This window comes from Galeopterus variegatus, unplaced genomic scaffold (genome assembly GCF_000696425.1).
Source record: "Galeopterus variegatus unplaced genomic scaffold, G_variegatus-3.0.2 Scaffold1942, whole genome shotgun sequence".
Taxonomy (NCBI): Eukaryota; Metazoa; Chordata; class Mammalia; order Dermoptera; family Cynocephalidae; genus Galeopterus; species Galeopterus variegatus.
Window position 1 is genome coordinate 179,898 of NW_007728053.1, and position 27,803 is coordinate 207,700.

Below are 27,803 nucleotides of genomic sequence, written 5' to 3' on the forward strand. Positions count from 1 at the left end.
ACACTGAGGGTTGCGATCCGTTGCCGGACATGGAAAAAGACAAAAAAAAAAAATAATAAAATAAATAAATAAATAAATAAATAAATAAATAAATAAATATATTTATTCTGCTTGGGGTTTGCTGAGCTTCTTAGATATCAGGTTTATGGAATTCATCAAATTCTGTGATTTTCAGCCCTTATTACTACTTATATTTTTCATTTCTCATCCTCTCCCTTTTCTGTTTCTGAGACTCCAGTTACATGTATGCTAGACTGCTTTTTGTTGTCCTACAGGTCACTGAGGACCAGTTCAATTATTTTTAGTGTTTTTTCTTTCTGTGGATCTTTTTGGATAGTTTCCATTGGTAGTCTACAAGTTCATTGATCTTTTCTTCTGCAGCGTCTAGTATGCTAATAATCTCACCCAGTGTATTTTACAATTCAAAGATTCTATTTTTCATTTCTAGAGGTTTTACTTGATAGAGTCTTTTCTTCCATTTCTCTTTATAATTTCCATGTTTTCTTTTACCTTCTCAAACATGTGGAGCATATTTATAATAACTATTTTGATGACCTAGTCTGCTAATTCTATTATTTCTGTCATTCGTGGGTCTGATTATAGTGACTGATTTTACTTCCAGTTGTAGACCATCTTCTTTGCATGATTGGCAATTTTTTATTGGATGCAACACCTTGTGAATTTTACATTTTGGGATGCTAGATTTTTTTCCTAAGATGTACTTCGTGCAGCCGCAGCTAAGTTACTGGGAATTTACTAGAGCTTTTTGAGGCCGGATTTTAGGTTTTGTTAGGACTATCTAGAGAAGTCTTTAGTCTAGGGCTGATTAATGCCTGCTGCTAAGGAAATCCACTTCTGAGAACTCTACCCAATGCCCCATGTATTATGAGGTCTTTCTACTCTGCCGTGTGGGAACATGAACCATTCCCAGCCTTGTGTGAGCTTCAAGAATTGTTTGAGGGCCGGCCCGGTGGCGCACTGCTACAGTGCGCCGCTTGAGAGCGTGGTGGCGCTCCCGCCGAGGGTTCGGATCCCACATACAGACCGGTTCCCGCTCACTGGCTGAGCGAGGTGTGGGCGCAGCACCGAGGGTTGCGATCCCGTTGCCGGTCCCTGTCCGGTATGGGCACGACACTGAGGGTTGCGATCTGTTGCCGGACACGAAAAAAGACAAAAAGGGAAAAAAAAAAAAAAAAAGAATTGTTTGAACTTCTGCTTTCTAGTGCCTCTTTCCCTGGAGTTGGTTAGTAGTTTTGCCTTTCAGGCACAGGTCAGTTCTCCCCCAAAGACTGAGAGGTACCTTTCTGTGGACCTCTACAGCTCATGCCTCTCTCTGCATAGCTTCCTCCTCTCTGGAACTCTGCTTCAAAGATCCTAGCTGCCTTGTCCTTCCTGAACTCTGATATGTTTCTCCTCAACACAAGATCACTGGGCTTGGTTTGGGTTCCCATTCTTGCACTGTGGCCTGGAAATGGCCTATAGGCAGTAAGCTGGAGAAATCACGGGGCTTACCTCATTTGTTTCCTTCCTGTCAGGGATCACAGGCCTGTGCTCCCTGCAATATCTGATAATTGTTGTTTCACATATTTTATTGCCTTTCTGGTTATATATGGTGGGAGAGTAAATCCAGTTCCTGATACTCTATCATGAATGGAAGCAGAGGTGTGCAGTTTGCTTTTAAGGTCTGTTTTCATAGCAAAGACTGAATGGAGTAATTTCAAATCTGTGCCCTATATGCATAGTATTATACTAAAAGAAAAATAGACTAGGAATCAAGATCATAGTCCTAATCCTTGCTCAGCCACTTAACTCTCTGCTTCTCACAATATGGACGTCTGTGATCCTCTACCCAGATAACTTACAACAGTTTATTTGATTTCTCAATTTAATTATCATCTGCAGAAGGAGGGTTGTTAATGTTCTTTATAATACACTGCAGTGATATAAAGTGTGTGGATGCAAGAAAATACATTGATTGGCTTAGGTTGAGCTATTTTCAAACAGAAGCTAGCTTGTTGTCACTTAACAGTCTTTATTATTTACATTTATTTTAGGCACCTTACTGGACATACCTTTTATGTGCATTGGGACTCTTTATCTACCAGTCACTGGATGCTATTGATGGGAAACAAGCCAGAAGAACAAATTCTTGTTCTCCTTTAGGGGAACTTTTTGATCATGGTTGTGACTCTCTTTCCACAGGTAAATTAGTAGTGTGTGGTTTTTGTTTTTGTTTTTTGTACTGGTAGCTTAAAAATTAAAGTGAACTGAGCTGTTCAAATGGTCAGATTTTTGGGTAGTGTACTTTGGGAGCTGTTTTGCACAATGTGTTAGAAAAGCACATTCAAGAATTCATTTCGAATATACTTTATTGTAGTGCCAGGATTATGTTCCCTAAAACTCTGTATTTCTAAACAGTGCAGGGCAATTGTTTCATGAGTTATTTTTAATTTTTAATGGTTCTTAAACCTGTTTCTTTCAGTATTTATGGCAGTTGGAGCTTCAATTGCTGTTCGCTTAGGAACTCATCCTGACTGGTTGTTTTTCTGCTGTTTTATTGGGATGTTCATGTTTTATTGTGCTCATTGGCAGACTTATGTTTCAGGCGTGTTGAGATTTGGAAAGTAAGTATGTTTTTTAAGCTGTTCATTTAAAAATATAATTGAATTCATTTTCATAATCTATTATGTCATTTATTTATAGTAAGGGGACAAAGCTGTAATTGTAATTTAAATTATCTTTTAATTTATTGGAGCATCCATAAGTGCTATAACTTAATTTAAGTCTTTTAGGTATTCTGCACATTATAAATAGTTACATTATTTGATAATAATTTTATTATTCTCCCCTTGTCCTACTTACTCACTAGCTCAAGCCCTGTAATTGTAATTTAAATTATCTTTTAATTTATTGGAGCATCCATAAGTGCTATAACTTAAGTCTTTTAGGTATTCTGCACATTATAAATAGTTACATTATTTGATAATAATTTTATTATTCTCCCCTTGTCCTACTTACTCACTAGCCCAAGCTTACAGTAGACAGGAGAAAAAGAAAAATAAGGACCTGAATAATATAGAAAAAAGATATTTTGTACTTAAATAAGTAGAGTTTGACTCGTCTAATAAAATAATGTGATATGGAATCTAAGGTCCTTTTTGGTCAAGTCTTCATGTGCCTTGACAACAGTCACCAACAACAGGAAATTGTCACAACAGTCACCAACAACAGGAAATTGTGAGACTTTTGGCTGTGGTAGACAATTGGTGAGATGATGTAAAGCACCTTGTAAATGCTAGAGCTGAATACTAGAAGATATATGTTTCTGGGGCTCTTTCTTAGGCACCAGGAAATAGTGCACAAAGCAGGAACACTAATTTCTATTCCTGTTTCCCACATAGCTCCCTCTCTGCCTGATCCTTTTCTGCCATTTGCTCTTTCTTGGCTTTGGTTTCCCATGTCTGCTGATTCTTTATTGCTGCATAGGAAAAATAGTAGCTCTGAAAAAAATCTGATAATGATGAATGAGAGGAGAAGCTCAAAACTGGATTGTTTAGCAGAGGGAAGGCTTTAGGCAGTTTTTCAAATTGATCTTAAATTATGGAATAATTGTGGTTACCACCTATTGAACACTCGAATGTTTCAGGCACTGTACTAAGTACTTTACATGCATTATCTCATTTATTCCTCACATTAAGTCTATAAGGTCAGTATTATCTCCACTATACAGATGAGGCAGTGCCAATATCCACTGTACAAATGAGGCAGTACTAATATACTATCAATAAGTGGTAGAACCAGGCTTAAAACTCAAGTGTATTTGATGTCAAATCCCACATTCTTAATGTTTGCAGCTCAGTAGTATGGGATCAGCAATGTAATCGATGCTGTGTAAGGATACAAAATAAATTCAAGATATAGTCCCTGTTTTAGAAACTACATAATACACTGTATTAAAGAGATGAGATAATACTTCTGTGATACTGCTAATACAGTCCATACTAAGTATAAAATGACTTGCTTTAGGTTTCCAGAAGCATAGAAGAAATCCTAAGAGGAAAGTAACTATAAGCTAAATTAGTTTAGGAAAGCTTGTGTGGAAAATGTAACTCTTTAGCAGATTCCTTATATACTGGGTCAGGAGCCCAAGGATAAAAAAGTCTAGCTAAAAATTCAAGGCAACTATGCAAAATGAAGAATCTGTACCAATTTGTAGATTAAGATAAGCTAAAATAGAAAAGCAGCTTTGCAAAGTTTAATGTATTTTAGTTAATTTGCTGAACTTGCTATGATAAACTGGAGCAATATAACAGTACAATGTTCTGGTTAATTGTCATTATTGTTATTATTTAAAGACTAATATTCTATCCTCTTGATCCTTAATTTCATTAAAAATCTTTCTGAAATGAATATTAGTGTTGAGATTTGGAAAGTATGTTTTTTAAGTTGTTCATTTAAAAATATAATTGAATATAGTTCATATTTCTGGCACCTGTGGATAGAAATATGCCAGACAGATTGGGGAAGAGCATTCTAGGCAGAAGCATAAGGAGAGTAGTAAGAACATTAGGGAAATGGCTATTGTGATTGAGTACCAAGCCTGTACGGGAGTGAAGGAGATCCTGCAATGTTCTAGGAGGTCAGCCATTTAAATATGGCGTTTATAATAAGAAGTATAGTTTTTTCACCTTGCCAGGGTAAAATATCATGGGGTATTAAGTAGGATGGATTGATGGTGCTGCCAAATACTACAAGAAGTAGGCCATCAACCAACCCTCTGGAAATGCTTACAAACTGAGCCTGTGTCAATTTTCTATTGTCTAGGTTGGATTTTCTGAAAATCTATCAGTTTTTTAGCTTAATTTTTATAGTATTTATAGTATTTGAATACTGATATATGAAACAATCTCAGAATATACTTTGGAAATTTGTTTCATGAATGCATTCTTGATTTAATCCTTTTTTATGGGTTTCCGTTTTTTTTAAAAGATGGAAGAAAAATCATGCCAAATCAGCATAATTGGGCTAACAAATTTAGGTTTAACTAGTATTGCTATTTTTTTGCAACATAATTTTTTTCTAATTTTCAGAGCTCTTTAAATCATTTATTAGTATGATTCTGATTTAAGTATAATAGTTAAAAACACAGACTTGAAATCAGACTGGGTAGAATCAATTCTGGCTTCAATATATCAGTTATTTGACCAGAAATATGCTATTCTCTTTTTCTTAAGTATCTTCATCTGTAAAATGGATCATTGTCATAATTTTCTTAAAAGATTATTGTGAAGATTAAATGATAATGCATGTAAAGGACTTAATACAGAATCTGAACATGGAAGTACTCAATAATAAAGTTAGCATTATTATTCCATGCTATTTTTATTTTAATTCAATTTCTTTTGTATGTTTACTTTCTCATGAGTGACATTAAAAAGTAATTCTTACTAAAAAAAACCCCAGATATCTTATGTATTAATCAGTCAGTTAGTAACTGATGTCATAAGGAAATAAGCACACAGAAGAAACTGAGATAAAATTTGAGGATGGGAGGTCAACATAATTTATTGAGTGATTTTATTGAATATTGATGCAATATTTATACAAGGAATTTGAGTGTTTTTGCAATATTTGTACAAATGTTTATTGAGCATCCATTACATGCCAGGTCCTGTTCTAAATGCTAAGATGATAAGAGTAAACAAAACAGACAAAATCCCTGCCCCCATAGAGCTTACATTCTAATATGGGAAACACAATAAAAACAAGCTAAATAGGTAGACACTGCATATAATACATTAGATGATGATATGTGCTTTGTCTCAAGAACTGTAAAGGGTCTGGGATTTTACCCCACTTACAAACTACCAAGCAAGACTGTTGTTTCATTGATGCTGGCAAAAGACACAAAGCTTCTGGGTCAGAGGCAGAGGACAACTGCAAAAGCAGTAGCCAGTTCATGTTTATGCCAGGTTCCCATCCCCCTCCACCCCACCTATGGGGACCATACAGGTGGGCCTACATGAATGCCTGCACATGCAGTGGGTTGCATTATGGGGGAGGAACACTGAGGAATCTGTCCAATTTTGAGCAAGTGGAAGCAAGCCTGCTCTTTGTCTGGGGGAGATGTAACCTCATCCTTGAAAGTTGCTCAGTGCATACATAATCCTCAGAAATGACTGAGAAAAGAGTATTCAGGATCTTTCATTCTTGGCACATCTAGCAAGAACATGAAGGAATGCTCAGGGTCCATGGCAGATTGCCTCTCCTAATTGTATGAAGAAGTAAGCGGGACGGAAGAGTGGCTATTTAAGTATTATTCTATTTTCCTTATGAACATAAAAATACCATTCTATACCGTTTCATAGAACAGAAATACTATTCTATTTTACTTATGCATATTTTAATTGTCATGTTTTATCTCTTAAATAATATGTAGATTTCAGTACAGATACAAATTTGTTATCTTGAATTACATCATTTAAACCATAAAATATTAGTAACTATTTTTAATTATAATTTTCAACTGTTAGTTGATGTAATGCAGTTTATGTAGTTAATGTAAATTTAGTTTATCAGTGATATGTTAGTATTTTTCTTAGCACGGTTAGTAGAAAAATTTACAGTTAAAATCTGTCCCTGTACTAATGCTTGTCATGTGAGAGAAGGCATGTCTTATTTACAGTATATTTGCTCACAAGTGTCAAGGGTCTTATGTAATTAATAGAGCAAACAATGCTTAAAACTTAGTTTTTTAAATCTAAATCAAGTATTGTAAGTTCAAGTCCAGGTTAACTCGTATTATGTGGTATAGTGTCAAGGGTCTTATGTAATTAATAGAGCAAACAATGCTTAAAACTTAATTTTTTAAATCTAAATCAAGTATTGTAAGTTCAAGTCCAGGTTAACTCGTATTATGTGGTATTTTGTTATTTACATGTGAATATTTAGGCTCAGTGTTAATTTTCCTTTCTTTCAAAAACATGAGAATTTCCATATGGTATTAGATCCATTTCACAAACTGTGTATCAGTTCCTCTCCCCCCATTCATCTTGGACTAATAACATGCAATTAAAAAATTAAAAATAGACTTACAAAATACAGTCCCCATTATTTCATTTGATTAGATACATACAATATTACTCTGTCAAAATTGCCATAAAAGTTTCTAATGCTACTCTCAATTTCTGTACTTATCTCATTGTGGACTGGTAACAAACTCTGTACCACATATTGAATAGCACTGTTACAGATTGCCCTCCATGATAACAGCCTGGGGAGTTAATATCCCCAATATTCATCCTTCCTGCATTTTTTTTTTTTTTTTGTCTTTTGTCTTTTTCCGTGTCCGGCAACGGATCGCAACCCTCAGTGTTGCCCCCGTACCGGACCGGGGACCGGCAACGGGATCGCAACCCTCGGTGTTGCTCCCGCGCCTCGCTCAGCCAGTGAGCGAGAACCGGTCTGTATGTGGGATCCGAACCCTCGGGTGGGAGCGCCACCGCGCTTCCCAAGCGGCGCACTATCCAGTGCGCCACCGGGCCGGCCCCTTCCTGCATTTTTAAAGCCTTTTTGGATCCAGTTTTTAAAAACTTGGACCCGTTAGTGAGTTCTCTGGGTTTATGAATTGTTATACAGAATATCCTATTGTTTGTCTGATTATCTTTCAAGCTTCAACTGTCTCTTTAATAGTTCAGATATTTGAGGGTTTGGTGAGTGATTCCAACCTTTTCTTCCCATAAACTTCATAACTAATAGATTTTTATAAGATCCTTTCAGCTTTCTTTTATCCAGAGTCAAGAATTGTAATCTATTTAGTTTATCCTTGAAAGGCACAGAGGGAGAATAAAACTACAAATATAATTTAAAATCTGTGGTATGAATGATGCATATGTGAAACCAGGTTCCTAGCTCAATTTTCCTTACATGTCATTTAGTTTCACCTAGAGAAAGTTTGTTCCATAATCCCTATCTGCTTTCCTAGTTGCTTCTGGTCACTAATCATACCCTGTAAAAATGATGGATAACAATGTAATTCTATCAGTTACTGGAAAAAGAATGCACAGTGATAATGAGTCATAACTGTAGTAAAAAGATGTTGGCTCTGAAGTCATTTTCCTATAGTAAAATTCAGTTGTTCCAATACAGGCATTGAAAAATCATTTTAATTTCCCTCTCTAAAAAACAGGAATAATTAATTGCTCATAAGACACATAACAGATGCTCAGTAAATGTTTGTACATTTCCCTCTTTTCCTCCACGAAGTACCAAACATTATATTAAGTTTACCTTCTTCAACTAACTTGACTATTTCTCCAGGTAGCCTGAAGGCCTTGGTTTGCATGACACTGACTGATCTTACAAATACTTGGTGTCATTATTCCTATTTGTGGGCTAAAGTTCAGTTCACCTTTTCCTTTTAAGTGCCACCGAAAATAACTCAGTCTAGAAGTCTTTTCTTCCATATTTGGTTTTATTTTATCATCTAATCCCTACATTTCTTATATTTGCAAAAGTAATATGTGTTCCTCTAGCATTTAAAGACTCTGGGGGATCCAAGTGGAGATGTAAAGTTGGTAGACAGATATAAAAATCTGGAGCTCAGGAAAAAATATGTAGATGGGAGATATGGATTTAGAGGCCATCAGCATATAGATGGTAGTCTTAAGTATAAGTAAAATTGTTCACAGAATATAAAATTCCAGATGGAATTCTGGAGACAGCATTTAATATATTAGGGAAGAATAATTCTAGGAAGGAGCCTGAGAAGAGCTTCAGCAAGTTAGGAAAATTAGGAGAGAGCATGAAATAAATAAAAACATAGCAGGGCCGGTGCTGAGGCTCACTCGGGAGAGCGCGGCGCTGGTAGCGCTGAGGCCGCGGGTTCGGATCCTATATAGGGATGGCCGGTGCGCTCACTGGCTGAGCGTGGTGCAGACGATCCCCTTACCCATCAAAAAAAAAAAAAGAAAACATAGTGAAGCATGTCATGAAAGAGAGAATGATCAGCGTCTTAAATATCACAAAGAAATTATGCAAGGTTATTACTGAAATGTATCCCTTCGATTTTACAAATTGAAAGTCACTGTTTACCTTAAACAATTTTAGCAGGATAATGGGGCCAAAAGTCAGACTACAATGGGTTAAGCAGCAAATATGAAGAGAGGAAGAAATTTCAAATGTAGACTAATTTTTAATCAGCCTGTTCATGTAGCTTCAGGAGTGTGCAGAATAAAGGGACTGATGTTGGTTGGTTAGTGGTTTTTTGAGAGAAATTTAAACATGTTTATATATTAGGTGAAAAAAAATGTCTGTGGAAACCAATAAATTATAGTGACTATTAGCAATTTAATAAAGAAGGCTGTTGGAATTTTCCGTACTTTTTAAGTGAAATTGACTTAGGGGTGTTTAAGAATTTGCCTTAGATCATATGGTTGTTTTTATATTACTGTATTTTTTTTTGTAATTTACAAGAGTAATAGACAATTGTAAAAAAAATTCCAACTTTATAGAAGTACATAAAGTAGAAAATAAGTCTTCTGTAATCTCAGTGATAACTATTAACAACTTGATATATTCTATACAAGTTTTTTCCCTCTGCATATACTAAAGTTTACCTACATGTGAGCACATGTTATCCTGTAGCCTTTTTCACTTAACAATGTAATAAGTTGGTAATTCAGTGATGGAAGTAAAGGTAAAAATAAACGAGGCCTACAGAGATTTTTACATCTTTGGTATTTAAAATATGATTAACCTCTATATTCAGAAATTTTGTTAACACACACCTTATCCATTCTGTCCTTCCTCTTTAGAGTGGATGTAACTGAAGTTCAGATAGCTTTGGTGATTGTCTTTGCATTGTCTGCATTTGGAGGTTCAACAGTGTGGGACTATATGGTAAATCTGAATATTTAAACTTATATTTAAGTACTTATAAAATATTTAGGAAAAAATATTGCATTGTTAATTTTCTTCAAAAATCTTCGGCATCATATTTAATATTCATTCCACTTCTTAACCTTTTTCCTTCATTTTGTAATGTTGTTATCCTATATACCTTGTTTTGACATTTTCTCCTATGCGTGAATATATTACCATATATAAGAACATGACCCCATTTCCCTACTACAAAATACACACACACATACATGCACACACATACACACTGGAATTAACTTTTCCAGGTCAAAATTTATCTCATAAAATTAATATTTAAAAAATAAATCCAGTAAAATATTTTTCATTTGAAACCAGTCCCTCTATTAAGGAAAGAAAAGTGGCTAATTTGCAATTTTATAATTTACTTTGAGGTGAAGATGCCCATATTAAGGAGTGTTCTGGTTTTCTGTTTGGTTGGTGACCTCAGTATTTTGATAAAAATTGCCTCTTAGGAGGCCACTGTCATAAATCCAAGCTTTGCAGAGGAAGAAAATTTATGAATAAATAAATTATTCTGTCGCCACAACCTAAGTCCACAGCACTGGCTAACTGATTCAACTTTATGCTTATAGTGTTAAGAATAATAATACGGATAATATCAATAGCCAGTAACTAACATTCACTCAACACTTACTATGTTCCTAAACATTTTACCATTAGTTTCATCTGCTCATCAGAACAATCCTATGAAATAGATACTATCATTATTCTGTTTTATAAATAAATCTTAGAATGATTAAGTAATTTGTCCAAGGACACACGGGAAGTAAGTAGTGGAGCTAGGAATTAAGAAGACTGATTCCAGACTATATGTTTGTAATCACTAAATTATATACAGCTGGTAAAAATATTAAGAGATACAAAACTAAACCTACTCTTAACCATATATGATCCAGCAGTCTTACTCCTTGATATTTACCCAAATGAACTGAATACTCATTTGTCCACACAAAAACCTGCACACCAATGTTGATAGCAGCTTTATTCATATTGCCCAAACTTGGAAGCAACCAAGATGTTCTTCAGTAGGTGAATGGATAAATTATGGTATATCCAGTCAAGGAAATATTATTTAGTGCCTTTCTGGAAAAGGCAAAACTATGTGGTTGTCAGGGGATGGGGGAGGGAAAGATGAACAGGTGGAGCACAGAGGATTTTTAGGGTAGTGAAATTATTTTGTATACAATGGTGGATACATGTCATTATATATTTGTCATAACAGATAGAATGTATAACGCCAAGATTGAACCCTAATGTAAACTGTGAACTTTGGGTGATAATAAAGTATCAATGTAAATTCATCAGTTGTAACAAAAGTACCATCCTGGTGTGGGATGTTGATAGTGGGGGAGGTTGTGCATAGGGAAGGGGTGGAGACAGGAGGTATATGGGAATTCTTTGTACTTTCCACTCAATTTTGCCATGAACCTAAAACTGTTCTAATATGCATAATCAATTAAAAAAAATAGTAAATTATTTCCCTGTGGCTTTTAGTATCAGAATTGCCAATTACCATTCATATCAGCAGGCTCAGAAACAGACTTTGAGCGTATTTTTAAGTAGTGGTACATTCCATTAGACATTCATATTCCCTCTCATCATGTAAGAACAAACAGTAGAATCAAAGATATGCTACTGTAGGTCCACTCAGTACACCACAGGGATGTTATGTGTGTTTTATGGTAGTTGTTCAGTTAGTAAGTACCTAAAAGAAGATGAATGTGGACCTAGAAACAGTTAGGCAACTTCAGTCATTTAGTCAGTTATGACTGACTTAAATTTGGAATTGAATCTTAAAATTGTTTCATTCAATATTTCGGCAAGAAGAAAACATATCTGCTTATTCTTACCAACAAGGATACTTATTTTTGATGTAGGTTTTCTAAATTTAATTGTTAACCTGTAGTTTCCACAAATTTTGGTGCAATATTTCAAAGTCTATTTTCAAAACACAAAAGCCTACAGCTTCTGGCAAATTCATTGTTACTGTTTTTTAAATCCTTTGCTGCCTTTGGAAGTTTTCTTGAACAGCAATTGACTAACAGGTAAATATATTGCTAGAGATTTAATCCTGGAATATTAACTACACAAATTTTTTGCATGTACACAATCATATTTGTCATACTTATGATGCAGACCATGGTGTCTGCCTTTCCTATACATGCTGCCTTTTAGAGGCTACCAAATTCAAATGAACTATCCTTTTTCATATATAAGTCAGGTGAAGGCTTGTGAGATTAAGTTTTAATTACAGTTATGTACATAGACTAAGCTGATTTGGTGGACTCATTTTTCACTTAATGAATGTCAAAAAAAGTTACCACTTCAGGCTACATTCCAAAAGTTAAGGTTTGATTACAAGAAAAAGGATAGCTTATTGTATAGGGCCATTAAAGTTACCACTTAATGAATGTCAGAAAAAGTTACCACTTTGGGCTACATTCCAGAAGTTAAGGTTTGATTGCAAGAAAAAGGATATAGCTTATTGTACAGGGCCATATTATAATGTTTCTTTACTATTTAATAGGAAAAGAAATTCTGTCTTTTTTTTAATAATTTGTTTCTTTCCTCTACCCCTAAAGATACCCATCTTAGAAATAAAATTGAAGATCTTTCCAGTTCTTGGAATAGTAGGTGGAGCAATATTTTCCTGTTCAAATTATTTCCATGTTATCCTCCATGGTGGCGTTGGCAAGAATGGATCCACTATAGCAGTAAGGCATTAATTTCATCATCACTCAGTATTATTCTGATAGATATTCTTATCACCAGCTATAAAAAAAAACCTAAAAATATGCCAAAGTTCAAGAATGGGGAAGGAAACTAAGTATCTTTAAAAATTCGTGTTAGGCATAGTACAAAAGCATTTTTTAAAGTTTAGACTTATGATAAAAGTACTTTTCCTTTTTCTACAGGCTTACTCTGTGTAGGCCTTTCTATTTCACTTAGTCATCCACTGTTAGGTTAATGTACGTAATTAAGAGTTGCCTTTTGCTTTCTTGCATTTTGTGCCTTGAACTAAAAGAGGAGAGGAAGAAAGGTAGGAAATGAGTTCCTGACTGAATGGCAGGAAAGCTGCCTGAGATCAGTGATTTCACATATGAGGCAAGTTATTACTCATGAAGTAAATTTTATTGAAATTTCACTGAAATATACTTAAAAGAACTATTCTAATATTTTAAAATGTAAAATTTTAAATCTTAAGTTGAGAGGATATACCTTGTGTTTGTGTTCCTTACATCTCGCTCATGCTATAATTTTTGTATTTATTCATATTTGTTTTTTTAAAACTTCTTCAATACTTTTAAGTGGGAAAGAGTTGAATTCCTGCCAAGTTTTTTAACAAATATAACACCTACGTTCTTAAAAAGTCTATTGTCATCTTCAAGGTAGTTGAACATAGGAAGATAAGTACTTACTCTAGTGGTGCCATCTTTTATTAAAACATTGTTAGAATGCCTATTTTAGGATTGCTTTATGTTATAACCCATTCTAATTTCTTTGGTTCTACAGTTCAAAATTTCTAAGCTTTAAGGGTGGATTTGATTTAGGGGAACAATTAAAAGCCATTTGGAGCCAGGTCTAACAAATAAGAGTAGTAGTAAACAGGAGATACAGCACTTTTGGTAAAAGACAAAACAACAACAACAAAAAAACCCAAATTTTCATTCTCTTAAATAACTTGTAAATTGGCTCTTAAGACAATTCCAAAGTAGTCCCCATAATTCATAAGTTATCAATCTTTATGAACACATTTTATACACTAATTCAAAAGCAAAGCATAAAATTAATTTAGACATATAAGTTCTGATATATTTGGAAAAATTATTTCTCGAAGTGTTTTGTTAGTTGAATTCAGAACAGTACTGTGCATAGGTGCTTGGGAATATACGTTGCTTGAACATGGATGGTAAAATAAGATTTAGTAAGGATCAATGTCCACTTTAGAGAATATCTTACTAAGAAATAATTGATTATTAAATGCTTGAAGGATGACTAAAGAAATCAAATATAAGCTAGAAAGTGGATGATTTCAAACTCTTAAACTGGTGGTATTCTAACTTCCTTAGCAAATCTGCTAAGAACCATAGTGTATAAACAGATAAATTGCTGTTAGTCTAAATTTTTATAATTTATTACTATATAGCAGTTTTATTGCGTACATAATTTTTTAGCCTTAGCAAATCTGCTAAGAACCATAGTGTATAAACAGATAAATTGCTATTAGTCTAAATTTTTATAATTTATTACTATATAGCAGTTTTATTGCGTACATAATTTTTTAGTATTTATATTATTACTGTAATTTTGTAGTAAGTTCTAACTTAAGACATAAATATAAACAAGAGCAAGGCTGTTTTAACAAGCACATTTAAATTGGTGGTTATAGATTTTTTTAAACCTTAATACCCAATTTATTTCAGTATTTTCTTTAGGATAATCAGTGCTGAGAGAATCCTGATTCACAAAGATAAAAACGTAATGGCCTGGATTGTACAATTTTATATAAGAGGACATTTGCAGTCTGAATGCAGAAAGGGATGGGGGGGGGGCAAGGGAGACGGTATTGGTATAGAGGTAAACCAGGGCAGAATTATACTCTTCCTAATCAGTGATTAAGATACTTTGTAGAACTGGCAGGATAAGCTTTATTTCAGTATCTCCACAAAAATATGTTAATTTGGCAATCCAATTGTTGATGGCCTTCAGCATAGTAAAAGTTGACATAGAATAAATTGCATTAATTTTTAGCTGGTTATTAGTTTAAAGCATGTATGTGTGCATAAAATTGGAGTCAAACATCCATGTCACTGTATTGTCTGTGTAACCCTAGGGTTCTGTGAAAGTTTGAAAAACACAGCTAAGGTTTGTATACTTCTTTAGACCATATGCTGTATCATCCTCTTCTTTAGGTCTCTAATTCATCACAAAACGGATGCTCAGAAAATATTTGCATTGTAATAAATGCAGCGTTAAAATATGATACTGATTTTCTGCTTTGTCTCTTAGGGCACCAGTGTCTTGTCACCTGGACTCCACATAGGACTAATTATTATACTGGCAGTAATGATTTATAAAAAGTCAGCAACTAATATGTTTGAAAAGCACCCTTGCCTTTATACCCTGATGTTTGGGTGTGTCTTTGCTAAAGTCACACAAAAATTAGTGGTAAGAAATTCTTCTATGATTCATGTACAAATAATGTATTTAGTCTTCAAACACAAAGCTGCAAATTATTTCATACCAAGCATAGGTTTTCTTTTGTGGTGACAGCATCACAATAAATGATTAGCAGTTTATGCTCCAAGTACAACATGTGTTAATGTTATATTCAGTTCTTTCAATTATTTGTTTAGCTGTAATGATCAATTACACCTTTCTGATATCAAAGAATTTAAACATTGGGAACTTTAATAAACTCCCCAGTCATGAATTTGAGAAGGCTTAAATAAGTATCCCCATATCAAATGTGAGATTAAATGGTCCCTTTGTCTTAATGGTGAATTAAAGTTATAATTAATTCTGACCTGAAAATAAAAGCTTAAATATTTAAAATTTAATAGTGAAATTATTTTGTTTACTTTTTTATAGATAGCTCACATGACCAAAAGTGAACTGTATCTTCAAGACACTGTCTTTTTTGGGCCAGGTCTTTTGTTTTTAGACCAGTATTTTAATAATTTTGTAGATGAATATATTGTTCTATGGATAGCAATGGTAAGTACTTTCTGCTTTATGCTTTTCATTTTTTAACAAATGTTAGATCACACTATGCTTAAGAATCATTTCAGTGAGATAGCAGTAGCCTCAATGTCTAGTCCATATAGTAAATGTTTCTGAATATTTAAAATTACTTCTTTTAAGCTGTGGATCATTTTATATTGTGTGTAGAAATGGCCAACATATTTGGAGGTCAGGCTTCCAACAGTCTAGATCCTTGGAAATGCAAGTGTACCTAAAAATAACTGTATCTTTCTCCCCCAAAAATTCAGTACAAAGATGTCAAAAACCACTTCACTCTGCCCAAAGGACTTTCTAACTTAAGTAAGTTTATTAAAATTATTCCCAGCTTACATCAGGTAACAGGCAAATTAGATGGGGTTAGTGCTAGCAAAGTGATGCAGTTATTGCATCAAGAACTGTCAGCTAGGGCTGGCCGGTTAGTTCAGTTGGCTATAGCTGGGTTTTATAACAAGGTCAAGGATTTGGAGCCCCTTACTAGCCGGCTACCAAAAAAAAAAACAAAAAAAACTCAACAACCAAAAAAACTGTCAGCAAATATTGAGAAAACAACAGAACAGACAGTACTAAGTACAGGATTCTGAGACCATTTTATGCTAGAAGTAAGCAACCCTATAGTCTGTATGGCCCTTGAGGACAGCGCATAAATTGTATTAATAATGACAACTTGGTCATCAAGCAAAGGTTAAATTCTCATTGATTATACCCTGTTTAAGAAAGGGATGTGGATAATACATATATTTCTATTCAAAATGATTAGAAATTATTACTGATAACACTTCAATTACATAATTGGGTAAATGAAGCATTATTAAATTTTTATATTATTGAGATATATCTTTATGGTTGGTCTTCAGTAATGGTGGTTTTGAATAGTTTTGCTATATTTTTCCCTATCTCTAGACCTCACTGGCCTTTACCAAATTGTTAGTGATAAACATATCGAAGTGTGCTTAAAAAAAAAAAAAAATAAATAACCCTGCAGTGAAACTTTTGATAATTCAAATAATTTTACCATATGTTAGACTTAGGTATTTAGAAAATCTATGTGTTCTGTGCACGGACCACTGGACCCCTGACTGGGGTACATCTGATGATCCTTCACTAGGTTGTATAGTGTACTTTTTCTGAAGTAAATTAATAACTTGATATTTTTTCATACTCCATTCAAGTCTTCCATTCTTCCTATGGTGGTGAGATGTAATTCTTAATCCTTTGAGGTTGGACAATGAAAGTTTTCAGGCAACATTCTAAAAAGTGTTTGAAAATCAGAATAATTGCCTTTAATTGCTATCTACTATACATATTTTTAAGGCTCTAAAACAATCCAAATTTAAGAAATAGGAGGTGATTATTCAAAATTTCTGAAAACTCAATGTATGTTTTCTTTTAGTGGATTTAGGTATGTATTACCAAATAAAATTGCTTAACATAATTAAAATATCAGATGTTTAAAAGTCAATCACCTATTTTGTAATGAGTAGTTGAACTGGTTTACACCACTGATGGAGACTGGTGAACCGAGGAAGTTAATTTTTCTTTAGAACACTATTAAGATGACAATTAAAAAGAAAACAACACACAATGTAGGCCAAACAAAACATATGTGCCCTATGGCATCCCTAGAGAAAAGCTGCCTGTTTCAGAGAGAAAAGGGCCTGATGGAGCCTTCCAAATAAATGAATAGAGATTTTTCCTTCATGAGCGAGAATTCTCTCTCCAAAGATGGAGGCTCCTTTTTCTCCTGGGCTTCATTTTCTTTTTTTTTTTTTTTTCCTTTTTGTCTTTTTTCGTGACTGGCAATGGATCACAACCCTCAGTGTTGCGCCCATACCAGGCCGGGACCAGCAACAGGATTGCAACCCTCGGTGTTGCGCCCTCACCTCGTTCAGCCAGTGAACGGGAACCGGTCTGTATGTGGGATCCGAACCCTCGGTGGGAGCGCTGCACTGTAGCAGTGCGCCACCAGGCCAGCCCGATTTTCTGAAGAAAAGCATTTTACTGTGGTCTCTGGGCACAGTCTCCATAGAGAGGCCTTCCTCCTTAATTTTGTATACAACACAATTTTGTACAAGGGTACTTTAAAAAAAGTTCATGGAATAGAGTTAAAATATGAATCTTTCCATGAACTTTTTTTTTTCCCATGAACTTCTTGAAGACCCATTATATATGCCTCCCCTCAACTATGGTGTCTTTTCGAGATCTTTTACCTTCTTACAACTAACCCCAAAGGAATAGGAAATGTATCTGATGGAATGAGTTCATTATAAGATAATAACTGATAACCCCTTCTAAAATTGCAAAATAACCTGCATATTCCAGAGGACTATGGTGAGGTCCAAATATGAAATATATTAAAGTAAAGGTAATATTTTTGGTGAAGAATTTCAGGTTAAAGTTTGAGATTTGGGGGGAAACAAAAAATAGCTACTTCAGAAAAGATAGACCATAATACATTTTATGTTTTCTTCTTTGCTTCTAAAGGTCATTTCTTCATTTGATATGATGATATACTTTAGTGCTTTGTGCCTGCAAATTTCAAGACACTTTCATCTAAATATCTTCAAGATTTCATGTCATCAAGCACCTGAACAGGTTCACAAGTATATTGACTGACTAAATAGCCCAAGGAAAAGAGGAGAAGCAGTTAGGGGAACCTATGAGTGAAGGAAATCCCCTTATGCAGGAGGCTAGTATACTATCAAATAAGGTTATATTTGAATATAAAACATAAATCCTGCAGATTCCATATGTCTCTTTCAGTTATGAAGCCTTCATTGTGTATCATCAACATTTTTCATCACAGGTATTATCAGAGTAATAAAATCTGTAAATTAATTAGAAACAAGACTAAAGAAAGAAATTTTAATCTTGAATATAAGAATGTGAACCCATGTAGTTCTAAATAGTAATCTCTGTCTCTGAGAAATACTTATCAGACACTTTGCGTTTTCAGTGCCAAAGGATTACATAAAAATTCAGAACTTGAAGGATTTTAGCCATTTTGGTGGTAATGCTTACTTTGATTGCTAAAAATTGAAATGTGAACTCGTAATACTATATAAGCATATGGCTTATAATACTGTAATTTTTTTTTTAATACTAGCCATTTTTCAAAAGAGGTATGTTCGTTATTATGGTACAAAGGAAGTTTTTGCTTTAGTATGCCAACTAGAATTTAAAATGGCTACAGGAATTTTTTATAAGCCACATTTAGTAAAAGGAACTTGTACCAGTTCATACATAAGAATCCTTACATTGAGAGTGACTTGTTCCTTGATGTTCTGAGATAAAATTTCATTGTCACAAAAAGTGGACATTAAATGCTCCCTTTTATAAAAAATAAAACAGTAGCTGAAACAGTTAACATGTAAGAAAATTAATAACATATAAACACAGTAAAAATATCTTCCCTTTAGAATATCAACCAAAGTTACTTCAAGTACACATTGACTCATCTGGGGTGATAAAGGGATAAAATAAGTATTAGTTATTCAACCATTAAGCATATTAGGTACTGATTCTTATCATTCCATATCAAAATGTATTTAGATTGCTCATTACAAATACTAGAACTTCACAAAGATCTTTGGGGATCCAATTTTTTAGACTCCCATCTGACTCTCTTTAATTTTATACAACAGTTCTGTAGACCATATGCCACATAATGAAATAATAAGAAAAATAAAGGAGTAATGAACATATACTATATCTATCCTAAGCAAAAAAAAGACATTGAAAAAAACAGTGGAAGTTGATATTCCTTAAAAGGAAAAAATATATATTTATGTGAGTTAAGTACACAGAAAACACTCTGGAGTACTTATTTTGCCTCTGTAACTATTGGTAAAACTTCTCAAGTAAGGATCTTCTTAGAGTTTGGAATAGTACTTAAGATTTATATTCCAACATATACTTTAGTTTCAAGGGAAAATCATTTACAAAGTAAGTTCAACAATTTAGAAAGCTCAACTGTCCTCTTCATGGAGGCTGATTTCTTCCTGTGTAAGTTATCATAGTTGGAAAAACAGAATCTGTATGGACTAGTTTTTAAAAACTTGGAAATCTTAAAACTAAGATAAGTGTTGGTTATAGAGGTAAAAATTAGAATCTAAGGAGAAAATTGCTCCTCTCCTCCTAATGGGCATATTTTGTTTTGAATGATTCATTGAAAGGAATTTCAGCAAAATACTAAAAAAACAGTAAAAAATAATAGTAAAAAAATTAATAATAGTAAAAAAAATTAATAGTAAAAAAACAGTAAAAAAAACCCCTCAAAAAATAGTAAGTTTAACTGACTTATTTCGTATTTTGTTTTGAATGATTCATTGAAAGGAATTTCAGCAAAATACTAAAAAAACAGTAAAAAATAATAGTAAAAAAATTAATAGTAGTAAAAAAAAATAATAGTAAAAAAACAGTAAAAAAAACCCCTCAAAAAATAGTAAGTTTAACTGACTTATTTCAAATAAATGTGGAACAATTTAATATCAATTAAATCAAGTGTTTCAAGTGTTATTTTCATACATAAAAATACATACTTCAAAAGACAAGGTATAAAAATTAACTGTTCAAGCTTGGAAATGAATGTAAAATCAAACTTCCATATGTTTTCTGAATATTAATATTGAAGAAACATTCTAGGTAATTTATCTTTAAAGACAGATGTGATGTACTTAAACCGTAAGTAATTAGGTATGTTAACGATATACTCTTACTGCAAAGAGCATGTGTCATTTAATTGCAAACCAAGTCCAATTAAATGACATTTTGAAATCTCCGTGGAAATGACATATTCACAAATCCATGTCTTAAGTAATATTTATGTATCAGTTATATATATTTACATATCTTTTTCACTTGTATTAATTATTTTAGCAGTTTAATTTACTCTAAAACACAAACTTAAATTCCTTTTAATAAATTTTAAAAATCAGTACATTTTCTTTGGAATTTTTATTTTCATTAGAATTGGCTCAGTGACTTAATAAGTATATAGGAAAGAATGTACAGGTAAAATAGATTTTGTGTTTTTTTTAATTTACGAACAATGTAATCTTCTATATTTGTGATTTCTTACATTTTGGGACTGATACAGATACACTGAAGCCAAGCCTAAAATTAAATCATCTTTATTGCTGAATGTTAATTGACAGCGTTAGAGAGAAAAATTCACTCTTACTACTAAAGAGCTGAAAGGTTGATACATAAATTTGAAATAGCTGCTGTTCACATAACTGTTTAGATTTTATTTGGAAGTTAACAGAAAGAAGGTTCTAGCAATGAAACAAGCTAATGATTAAAAATGTTATAATGTAAACTAGAATTTCAAAACCATTCTAATGATTTACATGCCTCTTAGCTAATGTTATAATTGTTATACTATTTAGGTTCAAGTTCTTTCTTCAAAGAGTCATCAGAATAACATGGATTGAAGAGACTTTCGAACACTCGCCATCTCTTGCTGCTGCTGTTTCATGAAACGAGATATTAAACATTTGTTTAATTTTTAAAGTGTTATAAATATTTCAGCAAATAAAATACTTCAGTGCTTATATTAATCCTTATTATTTTCAATTTAAAATATAATAACTCACGGTTTCCATCATAATTTGTTTTTGCAACATAGCCATTTCTTTTTTAAGTTCATTTTGTGCACCAGTAAGTAGATTATCATGATTCTTCTCCAAATCCTCCATGCTCTAAAACACAAAAGTGTAGTTCAGTTACAAACCACCACTTTTCATCTCAGGTTCTAAACCTGTACAATTAATTTTCAAAAATAAGAACATTTTAATATTCAAATAATTCTTATTATTTATTCCAAATAAAAAATATTCTGAGTAATACATGAAGACCAAAATACCTACTATCAAGGAACAAAACATGTCAGACATGAATCAAGTATTATTATGGTAGGTATAACAGTTGTATCCTTTGCTCAAAACTATGGATTAATGAACTGTTAAGCTCAAGATGGCATTAAAAAAAGAAAAAGACTGGAAGTCCCATGTCAATAAATACCATAATTTTGAAAATTTCTAATAAGCTTTCCATACATCAGGTAATAATCTACTTATTACAACTAATAATCAACGTGACATGAATTCACTAGAAGGAATAAAATGATATATATTATGACCTCTTTCATCAAGTTATGAAAAACAAAAATTACGTTTTAAATCTTTACTGTCCATTCAACAAATAGTTATCCTAGTGCCTACTATGTAAAAAGTACTATGTTAAGTGCTGTGGAGAAATTAAAAAATAATAACACATGACTGTTCCCTTATTCCAGTGAGAAGAAACATATAAACAAAAATTACACAAAAACTTTACAGTAGAAATAGAAACCCAACTTACTGTGGCTATGTACTGGAAAATGGGGATTAATTCCAATTTAGTTGACAAAAGAATAAGATTTCAACAAATTAAAAAAGAGTAAAAAGTATTCTAGGGGAAGAGCAAAAGCATGGAAGTATATAGTGAGTTCACAGAATGCAATTTTATGTGGAGGGGTGGAAGTATTGGACGAATGTAGTAAATAAAGCTTAAAAAGAAGGTCATGTCATGACAGGATCTTGAATACCTAAGAATTTAGAATGAGAAGCTACTGACAGTTTTCAGGAGGGAAGAGCTGTATTTCTGAAAGATATATTTTAGAAGAGATATATTCAGACCTATGAAGGATGGATTGGAGAAGAGAGAAATCAGTTAAAAGTTTTAACAGTACAAGCAAAGAATGATGAGATCCTGAACTAGGGCAGTAGCAAGTGGGAATTAAAAAGAAATAAAGAATCATTAGAGGTAAAAATTACAGAGCCTAGTAATAACTGGATGTGAAGTATAAAGGAGGTGGAGGAGTCAAAGATTATACTGCAGTTCTTATCCTAAGTGGTAACATTTAGAGATAACATTTAAAAGAAATCTTTTCTAGTACTTTATCAGACCTTCACAGCAATTAACAAATGGTTTTCAGGGAGCATTAGAGCAAACCAAGTTCTGTAGTTGGAAACACTTTTAATGCTCCTCTGATTTCTAATGCTCCCCGAGAACCATTTGTTAACTTTTAAAAATAACTTTGTGTTCATATACATTATTTTAAAGTTCCTTAAAAATATTAATTTTAAAACTATTTTAGTAGTTTACTCAGAACATCCCAATTCCTCTGGATGAATGATATTTTAACATGCATTTGAATAAGAATATCTAAAAGAACCCCCCCATCAAAAAAAAGTATATGCAATATTCCACTGAGCTCCTATGAATAGTTAATAAAAAAGCAAGCATATTTCTGCATGAACAAGAGGTCAGTGTCACAGGCCACATGCTAATATGTGTGTCAGTAGATAATTATCAATCCACAAATTTTTAATCCTCAGCTTTCTATTACATGTCTGGGCTCTCTCTTAAGGTCGGCATTTAAAGTCATTTGGGGTCACTGTAATAATTTTAAAAGCAAATGTACCATAAAATTCTTCTATAATACATTTGAAAGCAAAAGAAATATTCAATAATTTCAATTGGATACTTTCTATTTAACAAACACTGGAGATACAAAGACAAATAAGAGACAACTTAGAAATTATTATATAGACTTTCTATTTTCAGTTAAACAGAGAACTGTGATTAAAGTGTTAATAAATTACGGATTTTATGCACAATAAGTATATTTCTAGGTAAAATTCCCAATTTATCATTTCCTGTTTTGAATAATTCCCACAAAACCATTAGAGCCTAATTTAGAATCCTAAATTAAAGATACATTTATCAGTTAAGTTAAATCAGAAACACTGAATTCAAAATGGAAAGCAGTTAAGAATTTTAAATGTATAAGCAAAATGTTTTTCCCACAGACTTTGAAAGAAAAAAGTCATTTTCTACTTCCATAAATACATTATGTTTTATAAAAATGTATTGTGTTACCATATACAACAGACCTTTATGAACTGCTCATACAATTGTTTGATTGTTTTCAGTCTCTGGCTCTGAACAAGTCTATATTGTTGAAAAATCTTTTGTTGCTGGCGAAATATACTCTACAAATATAAAAGAAAAACTATAATAACAATTTGAATAAAATTTTAAAATTAGCAAAAAAAAATCTACATTAAACTTAAAATAGTTTTAAAATCAATACTTTTAATTTGTTTTAACAACTGTAATGACTAAGTTTAGATAATTTGTGTTCACCACTAATATGCAAGAACATAATAGTACTACCAGTCACTGAGTAGGAAATCTTAACAATATTCCATATGTCTTAATTCTTGGTGATTTTAATATCCACAGAGATAATCCTTCCAATAATTGTGGTCTTTCAGTTCCTTGACCTATTCCTCAATAAATTTGTCCTCTACCCAACTTTAGCCAATTTACTACATACTCATATTCTAGATTTTATCATTACCAATAACTAACCTCTACATAGTATTAATAATGGCAAACTTTCTATGAGATAGGTACTCATTATTCCCCTTTCATAAATGAGGAAACTGAGGTATAAAGGTAAATAATTTGTCCATGGTTTCACAGCTAGCAATTGCTTAAACCAGAATTTGATCCTGAAGAGTATATTTCTAGAGTCCAGCCTCTAACCATTATATATATGAATATTGTTTCTCCACATATAGTATATATATGAATACTGTTTCTCCATATATAGCTGATAGTATTTGACTACTATCTCCTTACTGTTCTAGCTTACTCTCTTTCATACTACAGTTCTATAATTTACCAGGATCTAAAATCCATTCATTCTACCTACTTTTCACCATCATCCCTACCCCTATGTTCTCACTTTCCTCTTTCCTGGCTTAAATTCTACGGTTAATCATTACTATTACTCCTTTGTATATACACCCCCTTCTTATTCCGTCACACGTGCTTGGCTAAACCCTAACCCTGGAAAATCCAACTCTCCGGCTACTCTGCCTGGAGGCAAGACCTTTTCCACCATCTGATAACCTTATTTCATTAATAATTAGAAGCAATCCAAAGAGAACTTTTGAGTCTTCCATCACCATATCTACCATCCACCTACATCTATATACCTTCTCTCCTGTTTCTAAGGATGAACTATCCTTGTTCTTTGCTAAAGCTAACTTTTTCACATGCTCTGTACATTCTCAAGAATTCAGCAATTGTCCCCCCTTTCCATTATCTTTAATTTTTCCTTCCATATTATTCCTATCAACATACAAGCATGCTATTTCTCCAATGTTTAAAAAAACAAAAAACACGACTCCTTTTCTCCTCAGGCTACAACCCCCATTTCCTTCTCTCCTATTCTTTGTTATTCTCATTTCAATCAGACTTTCACACTCACTTTTCCACCGAAATCATTCTGGTCCAGGACAACTACCTCCTCATGTCCAAATCCACCTCATTTGTCCTTTAAGCAGCGTATTATAGAGTTAATCTTCTTTCCTTCTTAAAAGGCTTTCTTCACTTGGCCTAGTGTGGTCTTTCTACCTGTCACGCCCCTTTTTTCAGTCTCCTTTTCTAGTTCCTCATCTGGAATTCTAAATATTGAAATTCTTTAGGGCTCTGTTCCTAGACTACTCTATTACACTTACAAACACTCCCTTGGTGATCTCATCCAGTCTTCATTGCTTAAATACTGTTTTTATGCTGAGAATTCTCAACCTCTATCTTCAGCCCATCTCTGTCTCCTGAACTCCAGAGTCTCATACCAGTGGTCTAGTCAACATATCTCTTTGGATGTTTCATGTGCATCTCAAATTTAACATTTTCAAAACTGAGCTGAGTTTTTTATTATCTGAACCCAAAATTATTTGATAAGAACATTACCTCAGCTCTTAGGTAAGAAATGTTTGGTAATTACAAACAATGAAAGGATGAAATAAAAAGGTAGTTAAATGCAGTTAGACAACATACAAGTGGGGCTGACTTCCACTTCCCATATGGATGGCAGGTAACACAAGCCTAGCCATTAAGAGTAAATCAGTCATCCCTTGGTATCCATGGGAAGACTGGGTCCAGGGCTTCCCACAGATACCAAAGACCCAAGGACGTTCAAGTCCTTATATAAAATGGTGCCGTATTTGCATATAACCTATGCACATCCTTCCATATACTTTAAATCATCTCTAGATTACTTATAACACCTAATACAATGTAAATCCTACATAAATAGTTGTTACACTGTATAGTTTTTATCAGTATTATTTTTTATTGTTGTATTTCCTTTCAAATATTTTTGATCAAGAGTTTGTTGAATCCACAGTGTGGAACCCTCGGATACGGAGGGCCAACTGTACAATGATTGATTCAGGAATGGGCAAATAATACAGTCTAGATCAGTGATATTCCTCCAGAGAATTTTCTGCCAGAGCTATTGAGAAAGATTGTCTTGGTCTACTGAGGTTACTAAACTTGTAGTAAGTCTAGGATTGCAAGAACTATCTTGCTTACTACATTGAGCTTACTGGGAATTGGTAACAGACCTGAGATGACACTACATGAGCAACCCTTCCATATCTCTATCCAGCTGTGCCTAAAGCTAAACTACCCTCAACTTATTTTATATAAACCAATAATCCTTCTTTTGTACTTTGACAAATTTCTGTCACTTGGAAATGCAAGAATCCCAATCACTATATGAAGCAAGTGCTATATGAAAGACCAATGACTTTTATGAGTATAGTATGTGCCTATACGTCTGTGTTTACAGTTCAACAGGACTAAAACACATAGCCAGCAATGGGTAATGGAACCTGGGTTAGTTCCATGGGTCTAAGAAAAGGCTACTCCATTCCTACTTGAGATGTGGTTATAACAGGTTAGTTATAAAGCCAATCACGATACCAACAGTTAGTTTTTCTTCTTGTTCCTCAGCTTTATGCACATCCATTTCCCACTGCTGAAACAAAGTCAGAAACTGCTGAGAATATTCTTCGTTAAGCTTCTGCCTGTAAAATGTAGTAATGAATAGTGTCATATTTCATACCAATATGAAGAAAAACATTCCAGATAAATTGAGTTGACATATTTATACAAATAAAAAAGAAGGAAATAATAGCAGCTTAAATCTTCTGACAAGAAACCAAGAAGTAAAATTATGACTTATGCTGATTCCACAAGTATTTTTCCTAACAAGTTAACAGGAAATTCCTCTCACATGCTTTAGCTCTTGAAAACTAAGTAAGTTTTATGGTATATATGAATTTTCCAGAAAAATTCATCTTATCTCCAAGCAGTTTATTTTTTATACTGATATGACAGATTAAATGAAGTTATTACATTTATCATATAAGATTTCTGAATAGAAATATTTCACTTAATTTTTCCCCCATTTTGGCACAACAAAGATATTGCACAAAAGAATAGTTAACTCTACTTGAGTTAGCTTACTTGAGTTAACTCAAGTAAGCTAAAATATACAAATTATTTACAATGTAAGATTGACCCTTTTCTCCACTGCTGAATGTAATTAACTAGCAGAAGACTAATGGTTTCTATGAAATTTACCTTTTATTCAACTATTGTATTTCTAGAATGAACAAAAAATTACTTTTATAATTTAAAAAACCCTCAATTGTTATTTAAAAGGAGAAAAAAGTAATCTTTATTGATTTCCAGGAAATATATTTCAATTCTATGAAGGAAAGAGGTTATGACTAAAGAACTTACTTGCTAAGAGAAAAACCAAGCCAAATATATTTTCAATACAGACCCCAATAAATACAGAAGATGACAGTATTTTTCATAAGTAATTTGCACCAGTGAATACTAAGAAATGATACCAATATTTGTGGCTCTAAAAAAACCAACAACCTTACCTTTGCTCTTGTTGTGTTTTCCAAACATGTCCAATTTTCTGGTTACTGGTTTTGAGAGATGCCTTGGTGTACATTTCCAGTCTTTTTCTCTTGGCATAAAGAGCCTTGTTAATGTCAACTATATTGAAAACAGATATTAAGTAAAATTTAATGTTGAAGAGAATTATTTTGTCCCCATTATTCAAGTAAATATGGGTAAAGTTGGTTCAACAATATCAGAAAGACAATTAAAATTAAATTTAAAAATAGGCATAATTTTAAAAACAAATTAATTCACCCACATACACACACACACACAAAAAAAAACCGGGGGGG

General features: G+C 33.1%; 2 protein-coding genes across 4 annotated transcripts in view; one reads left to right on the top strand and one right to left on the bottom strand.

Annotated features, from left to right (window-relative positions):
* The window catches only part of CHPT1 (choline phosphotransferase 1), a 41,591-nt gene extending 20,346 nt beyond the window's left edge, over positions 1 to 21,245 (top strand). The window contains exons 2-9 of one of the 3 annotated variants that reach the window (XM_008579688.1): positions 2,055 to 2,202; positions 2,483 to 2,624; positions 9,816 to 9,900; positions 12,525 to 12,656; positions 14,953 to 15,111; positions 15,535 to 15,660; positions 18,169 to 18,373; positions 21,075 to 21,245. In XM_008579688.1, the coding sequence (XP_008577910.1) occupies positions 2,055 to 2,202; positions 2,483 to 2,624; positions 9,816 to 9,900; positions 12,525 to 12,656; positions 14,953 to 15,111; positions 15,535 to 15,660; positions 18,169 to 18,300 (924 nt within the window). In that variant the 3' untranslated portion in view covers positions 18,301 to 18,373; positions 21,075 to 21,245. Of the gene's footprint in view, positions 1 to 2,054; positions 2,203 to 2,482; positions 2,625 to 9,815; positions 9,901 to 12,524; positions 12,657 to 14,952; positions 15,112 to 15,534; positions 15,661 to 15,935; positions 15,988 to 18,168; positions 18,374 to 21,074 lie in introns of those variants that run through there. The other 2 variants (XM_008579689.1, XM_008579690.1) reach the window with 2 other exon arrangements.
* Positions 20,801 to 27,803, bottom strand: part of SYCP3 (synaptonemal complex protein 3) — an 11,111-nt gene continuing 4,108 nt past the window's right edge. Inside the window, exons 5-9 of the mRNA XM_008579687.1 lie at positions 27,489 to 27,606; positions 26,519 to 26,618; positions 23,625 to 23,723; positions 21,282 to 21,386; positions 20,801 to 21,154 (exon numbers count right to left, since the gene is read on the bottom strand). Coding sequence (XP_008577909.1) covers positions 21,101 to 21,154; positions 21,282 to 21,386; positions 23,625 to 23,723; positions 26,519 to 26,618; positions 27,489 to 27,606 — 476 coding nt within the window. The 3' untranslated portion in view covers positions 20,801 to 21,100. The remainder of the gene's footprint in view (positions 21,155 to 21,281; positions 21,387 to 23,624; positions 23,724 to 26,518; positions 26,619 to 27,488; positions 27,607 to 27,803) is intronic.